The sequence below is a fragment of the Mauremys mutica genome, chromosome 4 (assembly GCF_020497125.1).
Source record: "Mauremys mutica isolate MM-2020 ecotype Southern chromosome 4, ASM2049712v1, whole genome shotgun sequence".
In the NCBI taxonomy this organism is placed as follows: Eukaryota; Metazoa; Chordata; order Testudines; family Geoemydidae; genus Mauremys; species Mauremys mutica.
The window spans coordinates 87,979,143-87,991,538 of NC_059075.1; the positions used below are offsets into that span (position 1 = coordinate 87,979,143).

Genomic DNA, 12,396 nt, shown 5'->3' on the forward strand with positions numbered 1-12,396 from the left:
TTTATATTTTTATTACAAATATTTGCATTGTAAAAATGATGAAAAGAGAATATTTTTCAGTTCACCTCATGCAAGTACTGTAGTGTAATCTCTTTATCGTAAAAGTGAAAATTACAAATGTAGATTTTTTGTTACATAACTGCACTCAAAAACAAACAATGCAAAATTTTAGAACCTGTAAGTCCATTTAGTCCTACTTCTTGTTCAGCCAATAGCTAAGACAAGCAAGTTTGTTTACATTTACAGCAGATAATGTCACATTATTGATTTGAAATGGGACCATATAGAACATGGTTGCAACCAAAGTCCTGTAGTGGCACCAAATCTTGTATAAGGGGGGGAAAATGAGGTGTCTAAGACAAGGTTATGGTTTGCTGGTTATGATTATGCTGTCTATATGTGTGTATCAATTTTGTAGTTGAAGTTATGAATATTGGCTCTATACTGTCCGTATTTCAAACATATGCTATGCTTCTGGGAAACATCCCAGACAAGTTGGTGTTAGCTCTGCCTAGCCTGCTTGATGGCCCATTAAGGACCATCAGCTACACAACTGACCCGTTGAGAGAAGGCAGATACGCCTTGTAACTCAGCAAAGTATGCAGGAACTTGCCCACGTGACTCCAGACTCCATTTTGCTGTAATTTTCCACAGTAAGGACAAAGAGGTATTCTTACATCTGGAAAAGACTATAAAAGGCTGATGCCTCATCTCCATCTGGTCTTCAATCCTGCTTCATACCTCTGGAGGGACTTTGCTACAAATGGAAGCTTTTCACAAAGGACTGATGACCCATCCCAGCTGTAGATGTACTCCAGAGACTTGATTTAAACCTGCAGTTTATTCTATCGCTGCTGCAAGCCTGAGCCAAGAACTTTGCCATTACTGTATGTAATTGATTCCATTTAACCAATCCTTGCTCTCATCTATATCTTTTTTCGTTTATGAATAAACCTTTAGATTTTAGATTCTAAAGTGATTTGTGGGTTAAATCTGATTTGTATATTGACCTGGGTCTGGGGCTTGGTCCTTTGGGATCAGGAGAGCCTTTTTTCTTTTACTGGGGTATTGGTTTTCATAACCATTTGTCCCCATAACGAGTGGCACTGGTGGTGATACTGGGAAACTGGAGTGTCTAAGGGAATTGCTTGTGTGACTTGTGGTTAGCCAGTGGGGTGAGACCAAAGTCCTCTTTGTTTGGCTGGTTTGATTTGCCTTAAAGGTGGAAAAACCCCAGCCTTGGGCTGTAACTGCCCTGCTTTAAGCAATTTGTCCTGAATTGGCACTCTCAGTTGGGTCCCGCCAGAACCAGCATCGTTACATAATGCTGCCCTCTTCTTCTTTACAATGTCACCAGAAACTGAGAACAGGCATTTGCATGGGACTTCTGTAGCCGGCACTGCAAGGTGTTTATGTGCCAGATGTGCTAAACATGTATATGCCCCTTCATGCTTTGGCCACCATTCCAGAGGACATGCTTCCATGCTGATGACGCTCAGTAAAAAAATTGTGTTAATTAAATTTGTGACTTAACTCATTGGGGGAGTTAACTCATTGTATTTGTGACTTAACTCATTGTATGTCTCCTTCTCTGTTTTACCCACATTCTGCCATATATTTCATGTTATAAGTAGTCTCGGGTAATAACTCAGCACGTGTTCATTTTAAGATCACTTTCACTGCAGATTTGACAAAATGCAAAGAAGGTGCAATGTGAGATTTCTAAAGATAGCTACAACACTCGACACAAGGTTTAAGTATCTGAAGTGCCTTCCAAAATCTGAGAGGGATGAGGTGTGGAACATGCTCTCAGAAGTCTTAAAAGAGCAACACTCCAATGTGGAAACTACAGAACCCGAAACACCAAAAAAGGAAAATCAACCCTTTGCTGGTGGCATCTGATTCAGATGATCAAAATGAATATACATCAGTCCTCATGCTTTGGATTGTTATCAAGCAGAACCCATCATCAGCGTGGACACGTCCTCTGGAATGGTGGTTGAAGTATGAAGGGACATATGAATCTTTAGTGCATGAAGTGGGCAGCATTATCTCCGGCAAATGTAAACAAACTTGTTTGTCTGAGCGATTGGCTGAACAAGAAATAGGACTGAGTGGACATATAGAACTTTAGAGCCTACGTTGTTTTATTTTTGAAGGCAGTTTTTTGGCATACAATTCTACATTTGTATGTTCAACTTTCATGATAGAGATTGCACTACAGTATTTGTATTAGGTTAATTTAAAAATGCTATTTCTTTTGTTTTTTACAGTGCAAATATTTGTAATAAAAATAAATGTTAAGTGAGCACTGTCCAAATTGTATTCTGTTATAACTGAAATCAATATATTTGAAAATGTAGAAAACATCCAAAAATATTTAAATAAATGGTATTCTATTTAACAGTGCGATTAATCGCTTGATAGCTCTAATTCTTTCCATATTTTGCATTCTTTTCTTCAGATGAATTATGTGCAGAACCAACCGTATATTTAAGCCACACATCAGAGGGTATGGCTACACTTACGGTTTGCAGTGCTGGTAGTTTGCAGCGCTGGTCATCCAGCTGTGCAGGGCCAGCGCTGGTGTGTGGCCACACTCACAGCTACCAGCGCTGGTGTGTGGCCACATTTGCAGTATTTGCAGCGCTGTTGGGAGTGATGCATTATGGGCAGCTATCCCAGCATTCAAGTGGCCACAACGTGCTTTTCAAAAGAGGGGGTGGAGTGGGGTCTAGTGTGACAGGGAGTGGGGGGAAAGAGAGAGGGGATTTTTGGAGCCAACACTGTGTGTTTAGCTTCCTGCATTGAAAAATCAGAACATGTTTCTGACCCCTTAGTCTTAACTCTTAATTGCAAACAGCCTGCCTCCAACACGGACTCCCCGCGGTGTACTGTGACAGGGAGCGGGGAAGAGAGAGATTGGAAAAATCACAAAATGTTTGCGAACCCTGCATCCAACGCTGTTTCCCTGCCTCTCATTTGATCGTTCACAGCCAGGTACAGATAGCTCCTGTTTGCTGTGATCAGTGTTTGTTTTTTTAGATAAGCAGTTCAACGGAGCTCCTCCGTTCTGTTTCATTCACTCTCCCTGCCTGCCTCTCATTTGATTGTTTACAGCCAGGTACAGATGATCACAGCAAACAGGAGCTCTGTTTGTTCGGAGCTCCGATCGGAGCTCGTTCATAACAAAACAAAGAGAGTAATTTATAAAAGCATTCTGGGATACACCTTATACCCTGGAGGCCAATCACAGCGCTGGTGTGTGGCCACACTTGATGACCAGCGCTGCAGCACCAGCGCTGGAATCCTTATTCCCCATGCTGAGTGAGGTGTACGGCCAGCGCTGCAGCCAGGGAGTTGCAGCGCTGGAAGTGCCCTGCAGGTGTGGCCACTTACTAATTGCAGCGCTGGTGGAGGCTTTCCAGCGCTGCAAATCGCCAGTGTAGCCATACCCTGTATCAAAGACAGGTCTAGATTTTCCCCTCACCTTTGTTCAGGGGCTTATGTAGAAAGAAATGTTGTTGTTTTTAGAGTAGTTTGCATTTGAGAGATTTCTACACATCACATGAAACATGCCCATGATTGCTCCTCGTATCAACAGCCTCAACTCAGAAAGGCCAAGAATGGAATGGGCCATGGAGATTTAAGCACCTATTGACCAATAAAGGGGTTGGCCCTTCAGGTCAGGGTTGATGTTCACTGGGCAAAGAAGTAGGGGGATGCTTTCACTTCTACCTATGCTGTTCTTGCTCAGAGGATTTTAGCAGCAAGGGCAGTCATCCTGACATTTGTCATGATCACTAAATTTGCTAAAAAATTAATAACTTAACCGAGAATTGCTCATAAGCATCTGGGCTAGTATTGCTGTAACTTTCTTTGAGTTTAGCTGTTGGAAACAAACCTGGGTTTTAAAACAGAATTTATATGAAGATTTCAGCACCATCGTTCATAGATTACAACTGCATGTTTTATATACTTTAATGTCTAAATTCTCAGTTACAGCAGCACAATCTGTCTTATGTTTTTTTATGGTTCATATTGTCATCATCTATTATACTATACTGTAGAGATCTTTCTTTGCAGTTAACTGCTTGAAAGAAAATTCCCTTACATATTAAGGCTTGTGATACAGGTCCAAATTCTATTCCTAGACACAAAGGCATGCATTGATGCACATCTCTGAAATCAGCTACTGTGCTTGCTCCTGATCAGAGATTTTTTAGAACAATTTCTTTGACAACTCCGAATTTTCTTATAAGATTTAATAATTTAAAGACTGGAATTGCTGAGAAAATTTAGCTAAAAACCCATACAAACATCATTGGAGAGAGCACAGCCTGCACCATTATTGTTCCAGAAATGGGATTTAATGTGAATGCACATTTGTAAATACCAAGTTCAATATGGTAGTTTCCATTAGAGCTGTGAGTTCAGATTCCATGAGATCCAGCAGAGTTTGTGTAAACCGAAATCAAACTGGACTCCTTTGCATTTGTATTATACGTGTTACTGCCTCAGGGAGCCATTGCAGCCCGAGTTCAGGTGGAGAAAGAGATGTTTGATTGGACCAGCGCTAAAAAGATAAGGACTTAGGACAGGAACTTAAAAGATGTGTTAAATGGAGTTGGCAATTTTGTAGTAACCTGTGGCTAGTGTCCATTGAGACTCAAAGGGTCCAGCTCCAAGAGGTACACATGAGTGGGGGATTCAGGATAACTATTAGCCAGCAGGAGGAAGGGCAAGGCTTTGCAGACTAGAATACCCTTAATCTGTACCTTCATTGCCCCTCATGGAGGAAGGGGGAAAGGATTTAGAAGTGGTTTGAATCCTGTGAGTTAGGCTAAAGAGGCCAACACTTGATATGGTTATTTAACAAGGAGCCCATTTAACACCACCCTTAGCCACAATAAATATCTAGTATTTTGTGGGACAGTGAGGTATTACACAGTCTTCATCCCCATTACTGATCCTAAAAGCTCATGCTTCAGGGTTTCAACTGGCCACCTGCAGGGGTCAGGAAGGTCTTTTTTTTGTACTCTGGGTGAGTCTTGTGGTGTGGGGTTGTTTTTTTTTCAATCTCCTTCCTCTGAAGCATCAGGGATGGCCATGACTGGAGATGGGACATTCATCAGAGAGGGGCTCTGAGGTGGAATCGAGCAATCTCTCTCAAATGCTTGGCTGGCTGGTTCTTGCTCAGGGTTTATGTGGGGCTGGGAAGAAATTTTCCTGCAGTTCATACTGGCAGTGACCTTGGGTTTAGGTCACTTTCCAGGATTAACTGGGTATATCTCACTTAATCATTTCCCTGCTTTGTGGGGGCCTTGGGCATTGGTGCACCTTGGTCCTTCCTATTCTCTTCCTGTGGCACATAATAGTCTAGTCTCCTGTGGGCTGTAAGTCTTTGGTTTCATTTCAGTTATTGGGATTAATGTGCAGGTATTGATGGCCTACATGTGATATACAGGTCAGACTAGGTGATCTAGTGGTCCCTTCTGGCTTTAACCTGTGACTCTGTTAAAAGTTGCTGTCTTCTGCTCTAAAAGCCAGCCCTGTGTCTGCTTTATTTTCCTGTGTCCTGATCAAGGTACTCAAACATGTGCCTAACTTTAAGAATGCTAATAGTCCCATTGAAGTCAATGACACTACTCATGTACTTAAGCACCAAGGCCTTCTGAAGTACTATATCATCTGAGAATTATTATTTTTTTCCAACCAGTGAAATGTCATAAGAAGACTGGATCATTTTATTTTGTCCCCATACATGATTCAGTCTTGGGGAAAATTAAACACAAATACTTGAAATACAAATGCTAGAAGTTCTCCACCCTTTGAAATCACCCTCCCCTATAAAACTAGGTGCCACCTCGTTAGATGTTTTTGACATTAAATATCTTGGGTGAAATCCTGGCTCTATTTAAGTAAGTGTAAATCTCCATCGGACTTCACTGGGGCCAGGATTTCACCCCTTGTCACTGCCCATGTGATATGTTTGGTTTTTTTAATTTACACATGCTAGGCCAGATCTTTCAGATGATGATGTAAATTGACATGGCTCGGTTAATGTTGACAGAGCTATGCCAGTTTACATCAACTGAGGATCTACTCCCTGTGTTTTAAAGGGTGTTATAAATAGTTAGATATCTGGGACCAATCCTTCAGTTCTACTGCATGTAACACTTCTGTTGAAATCCATGTGTGGTTAGCAAAAGTAGAGACTACAGTATCAGGTCCAAAGGTGATGTGGTGTTTGCTTAGGGTCAAATCCTGTTGGCACTGAAGCTATTTGTAAAGCTCCTCTTTATTTCAGTGGGACCAGGATTTGGCTCTTAAATTAAATTGATCATTGAAAATTAGATTTTTAATGAACCTATTTCACAGTCTAGGCATGTTACAAACCAATTAAGAATATAAATGGGCCTGGGTCTTGAAAAATATGGAGGATGCTGAAAGCCTTTTTATCATCTTTATTTTCCCATCTTTCTGCTAAAGCAAAGAGATCTGCGAGGCAAATGAAACCATCATGTGCCCTATGTGCGAACGCAATTGCACGCTACAGAAACTCAATGAAAGCTGCATATATGCAAAGGTAATTATTGGTTTTGTGCTGCAAGCTGATGCTATCTAAAAGTCAATTCTTTCTGCATAACAATTGCTGCTGTTACTTCAGCAAAGGCTCCTCTACAATTTGGTGATGCTCTGCTAACTTTTCAATGACAAAAGTATTTGCAGCCTTTCTACTCAGCATCTATTGTCTTTCAATTGATGATAAAGCAATCACAGCTGATTAGGGTGACCAGATGCTAACGATAAAATATCAGGACCGCCACGAGGGGGGGCGGCTTTTTAATTGTTACACTCAGCCGTCCGAGTCTTCGGCAATTCAGCAGAAGATCCTTCAGTTGCTGATGTTCTTCAGCGGCATTTCGGCAGAGGATAATAAGTCTTGCCGTCAAAGACAGAAGCAACCGCCCAAAACAAAATATCGGGACAAATGGCGTCTCAACTGTACTTCGGTCAGGACGTGGCACAAACGGCTCAAAACTGGGACAGTCACAATTTTATCGGGACGTCTGGTCACCCTACAGCTGATTCTAAAAATGACTCTCTGAGAGCATTTTCTTCTTAACTCTATTTTTGTCCATCTGAAGAGCCCCGATGATATAGCAAACTTTTTTTTTTCTGCTAGGGTTTTCTACTTTCCTATATGATTACGTTCTCACTTTTCTGTTTTCCTGTAGTGTTGACTGGATTTCTGTTCTTTTTAAAGGATTTTTTTTCATTATAGAGAATTATAATGCTCCTGTGGTGTGCCCAATGCAATGGTCCTACACAGTCAAATCTTTTGCTACAGGAAACTGTCCATCAAACATAAACATTGACTGCTTTTGAATGCAAGCAATGTATATAAATGAACACATATATGAAGACACCTTGGTTTGTATTATATTACCAAGGCTGGAACCAGTCTCAGCTTTTCTTTCTCAAAATTATTCAGCACAATCAAATAATTCTTGTTTAGAGCTCAGTATTGTTTATAGAAATTTGAATGGCTCTGGCTTTAAGGCATGATGATAATAAAATTGAGAAGGAAATTCAGTTTAAAGGATTTTGAAATTTGGTTTCACTTCAGATTGGAACTTAGCCCAAAAATGTAGAAATTCTCCACAAAAGAAAATGCCAACCAATTTTTGATCAAAACATTTCATTTTGATTTTTAGTTTACTTTATAACACAAACAATAACAAAAAGTCATTTCAAAATGACAAATCAAAATGTTTAATTTCCAAAATGTGGAAATGGGATGATTTCATATTGTTGGAGCTGGTTTGGTTCCATCAAAGTTTTTTCTGACCAGCTGTAGTAATAATTGTACATATACTGCATGTAACACCTTTCATCAAACGCACATAAAGCATTGTACAAACTGTACTGTGCTGCCCATAACCTATGGAATGCAGCTGTTTAATAGCCCACAGCAGCCCTGCCCAACAGTTGACTGGAAGGGATGCTACAATCTCAAATGTAGTAGTTTTAAATAATGTCATTTTAGGATCCCTGTCTAAGAAGAAATGTTTTCTTTCTTGTATTTGCTATGTAAGTTGCAAGTTTAAAGCTGTAAACATCACAAGCCCTTGTAAACACTAGCCTGGAAGAGAGAGAGAGAGATGGCATTCCAGGCCTGAGCTGCTTGCCACCCACACTCATCAATGGGTGGGGGAAATTGATGAGGCCAGAGGTGAAAGGGGGACAGTGATGGTAGCAATAGAGGGAGGCACTCACCTAGGGACAATAGGTAGCTCCTCCCATAGGAGTCTTTGGTACCCATTGGCCAGCTCGGGGAGAAGGGCACTGATTGGACAGCATTCCCCAGCTCCCAGGATTTAGCCTGATTCAGGGGCCATGTGGTACCTCTTTTGGCTCTGTTCCAGCTGCCCAAACTAGGAATGAGAACCCAACCTGACAGGTTCTGTGGATCTAGCTGGTAGCCTGTTAAGGGGGTTAGGAAGGAATTTTTTCTCCTATGGGTCAAATTGGATTTTTGTCTTCCTCAGACCACCTGCAAGCCACAGTGGGTTAAATAGGAATGTGCATGGTACCTTACTGGGTACTGGGGTGACATTGCTTAAGTGGTGGATCTGAATGCACCAAACTTCACAGTAAAGTTGACAGAGCCCTGGTGATGATTTTTACAAAGCTTGAGGGAGTGGGATGGAAATTATGCACTTTTCCTCCACTCACTCTTGCCCCGGCCCACCATTTCCCTCCTCCTGAGAGGCAGATCACAGGACCTGTAGAAAACCCTACCCTTGTCTGGGGAGATGGAAGATAATGCTATGAAGGTGGCTAGCCTGCTTCCTTATGTCATCCCCTCCATGCAGCTGTAAGGAGCACAATTTGGACCATGACATTTCTTTTGATATGTCCCCTTAAGAATAACACAACCAAATAGTACTGGGGAGTTAATTTAAGGAGAATATAATTATTTAAGGTGTGATTTGTTCTTGAAAAAGAGTTCTTTCACAATCATAGGTGGTCAGCACCTTCGTTTTATGTTTTTGTCTTGTCTTCAACAGTATGTTGCCCTATAGCACATGTCCTGACTCACCAGCACTACTGTCTGTACTTCTCACTTCTATGCAGAAGTCTCCAATCAAAAGGCCCAGCCATCTCGGCCCACCCTGCTTTGCTTTAGGAGAAAATCCTAGCTTGATATATTACTAAGGCTACAGGCCAAAACTGGTCTGGTCATTCTAAAGAAAATGCATGATTTGGAGCCGGAAACCCACCTTCTATTCAAGCAAGATCTTCTGAGTCATAACTCTTTTGGGGTTCCTTTTCCATTTCTTTAGAGAGGTGTATTGTTTATTGCACAGATTTCCCCCAACCTGCCACGCATTAAAAATCTGAAGACATTTGTCACTTTTTATTGATTTGTAAAATTTTGTAAATCCTGCCGCTTTCATTTTCCAATCAGATTTTCAGTCTCATAAAATACTTTGCTTGTATGTTCCTTTTATTATAACAAAAGAAAAACAAAGCCAAAGGCATATTTGCATATAAGTTTCACACAATTATATAATTCACACAAAGACCATATTGTACTTGATCTTTGGCATTAAGTAATAACTTCCCCATTTTCTTCAGCACAATAAAATAAACAGAGCCCTGTATACTACTAAAACTTGTGTTTAATATCTCTACTCAATATTAGAAGTGCTTTCATTCGAGAGAAAATAAAACATACTGGCAAGCAATACTTTTCTCCTAGATTTATAAATGATGAGGATTTCAAGAGTTTTTTTCTAATATTTGATTATCTTCCCTCTTACAGAATAGCCTCTGTCACCTGCTCAGTGTTTATTTTCTAAAAGCAGATGCAATAATGATGACAGTCTTTCATTTGAAAAAAATGTAGATTTGTCTGGTTTCAGGACTAGAGTCCGCTACAGAGGACAACCCCAATGACAAAACAAGGCAGCTATTATGTGTAATAGTTTTGCTAGAAGGTGTTACAACCTCCCTTCAGCAAACTGTCAATCCCTTCAATATCCCATAACCTTTGAGACCATCACCTCACAAGCACAGCATTCCTGATGGCTACAGTATAGTCAGTTACAACATAAGGGCCCAATATTGCAAACCTTTACTTTTTTTTAAAATGGGTTTTATCCAAGCTATCCCATTTAAATCAATTATCCTACCCTCATGAGTAAGGTTACTTGAATGAGTAAGAGTCTGCAAGACTGGGCCTTACATGATGAACAAAATCAACAATAATTAAACTGTAATCTAAGCCAAAGTCTTTACTAAAATGAAGCTATTACTTCTCATTTGAAACAGTGAAAATGCCTAGAAACACTCAATGTTTTATTGCATTAGTTATTAAAACCACTTATGAAAACTTTTCTTTTCAATTTTGTTTTTCCCTAATTTCCCTATTTGGTGCTCCTTTATCAAATGTGCCTGCCCATTAATTCTTTCTCTCACCAGTTTACTCCGATATAATGTAATGATGTATGTCATCTTTCAAATGACACTTTATACCTGAGGTTCTGTTCACTGATGCTCACCAAACATCTTATAGCATTGTTTCACTAGAATATGTTTCAGCCCATTATCCCTGACCAAATTTCATCACTGGCAATTGCCTACCTAAAATCCCCTTTCAGTAGGAGAAATTATTCTTCACCTAAGCCTCCTAATACAGTACTATTGCCTACTGTGGCTCATACACAGTGACTGCTGGATGTCTACCATGGAAATGCCTGTACTTCTATGGTGGATAAAATGAACCCTGAACAATACATAAAGGACACCATTTTCAAAATTGGGACAACAAACCCCCTTAGGGCACTCAAACTGACACATAGGCATGTACCAGTTTTCAATTACAATTTATCTACCCACCATGAACTTTATCTGAACTTTGCAGATAAAACAAATCTGTCCCAAAGAGTTTACACTGTAAGTAGAAAATGGGCAATAGGGTGCAACAGACAGCAAAAGCGATGGAGAGGTGGAATGTTACACATACCGTAGTACTATAATTACTTCATGTTGACATTTTTTGTTATTATCTGGATGGTTTTATTCATTTTGAGAGTGATTAGGATTTACAGACTCTTTAGAAGGGAAGGATATTTTCAAGAGGGATTTAGAGGAAAAGCATGGAGGCCTGGTGGAACAAGTGAGAGAAGGGATCCAAGCATGGAGTTGCGAGGAAGGAAGAGAGAATGAAGGGAATGATTAGACAAGGAACATTCCTGGGGGAGAGGTAAATAAAGAGATGAAAGTGGCTAGGTAGGCCTGATTCAAGTTGTTCAGGCCCTAAAAGGACAAGACAAGGAATTTAAATCTGACGCAGCAGGCGAGAGGAAACCAAGGAAGATTTTGAAGACTGGTGGGATGTGGTCAGAATAGCTGGCTAAGTAACTGAGTTTTGAGACAGTATTTTGGACACATTAAAGATGACTGAGGCCAGAGTGGGAATTGCAATGAAAGATGATTCAGGCCTGGACTAGCAATGGGAATAGTGAGGGGTGAATGGAATTGTGCATGTAAATGATGATGTGTGCACCTTTATGTGAGATTAGGGCTTCCTATTAGGATGCCTATATTTTGGGGTCTAAAACGTGTAAAGCATGTTTTGATATTTTTTTTGGTGTGCGTGGGGTGGGAATACTATATGAATGTAAAGTGGTATTGTTATTTATTTTGCATTATGTGTTTTACTTTCTGCTTAGGTTACACATTTGTTTGATAATGGAGGGACTGTCTTCTTTGCTATTTTTATGGCAATATGGGGTAAGTCCATTTACCTTGCAAAGTGTTCTGTTCACCTCTCCTTCCATAGATGACTATTGGTTTTAGAGGGATTTGAAGTTTAATGTAATGTTAAGCAAGTAGTATCCATGTTTGTTTATATTTTCCTATTTTCATCAAATCAATTTTTGTACTAATAGGACATAAAAATACTACACTACTAATTTATGTACAAAATGTAATGACTAGAAAAATAAGGCCTTTAATCCTGCAATCTATGTCGTGTGCAGAGCCTCATGGGGGTCCACTCACACAGAGTAACATGAAGGTTTGGAGCCAAAATCAGTGTAATCCAATGTGAAGCACTGTAAGATTAACAGATTTGAAAGCTTGTAGGTGAAGGCTACTTACAGTGAGTTAAAGGCAGGTCAGAGGGTTTTGTGCTAACTATTTACAGGAAGGTTTCATGTAATTATTCTGTTCTTCCAGGGCCTCTCTGCATTCACTGTGACATCATGCTCCACACCAGGAGGCATCAAACAAAGAGTAAATGCTCAGAGGTGACTCTTGAACAGGAGTTGCCATTGTGTAACATTTCTTTGTTCAAAAGCAGGCAAATGCAGTTTTTAC

The 12,396-nt window shown here is 40.2% G+C and overlaps 1 protein-coding gene across 5 annotated transcripts in view; it reads left to right on the forward strand.

The window, feature by feature from the left end:
- ANO3 (anoctamin 3) overlaps window positions 1–12,396 on the forward strand; it is a 370,397-nt gene that overhangs the window by 305,326 nt on the left and 52,675 nt on the right. For all 5 annotated transcript variants that reach the window (XM_045016234.1, XM_045016231.1, XM_045016232.1 and 2 more), the window contains 2 exons: window positions 6,493–6,589; window positions 11,748–11,808. In XM_045016234.1, the coding sequence (XP_044872169.1) occupies window positions 6,493–6,589; window positions 11,748–11,808 (158 nt within the window). The remainder of the gene's footprint in view (window positions 1–6,492; window positions 6,590–11,747; window positions 11,809–12,396) is intronic.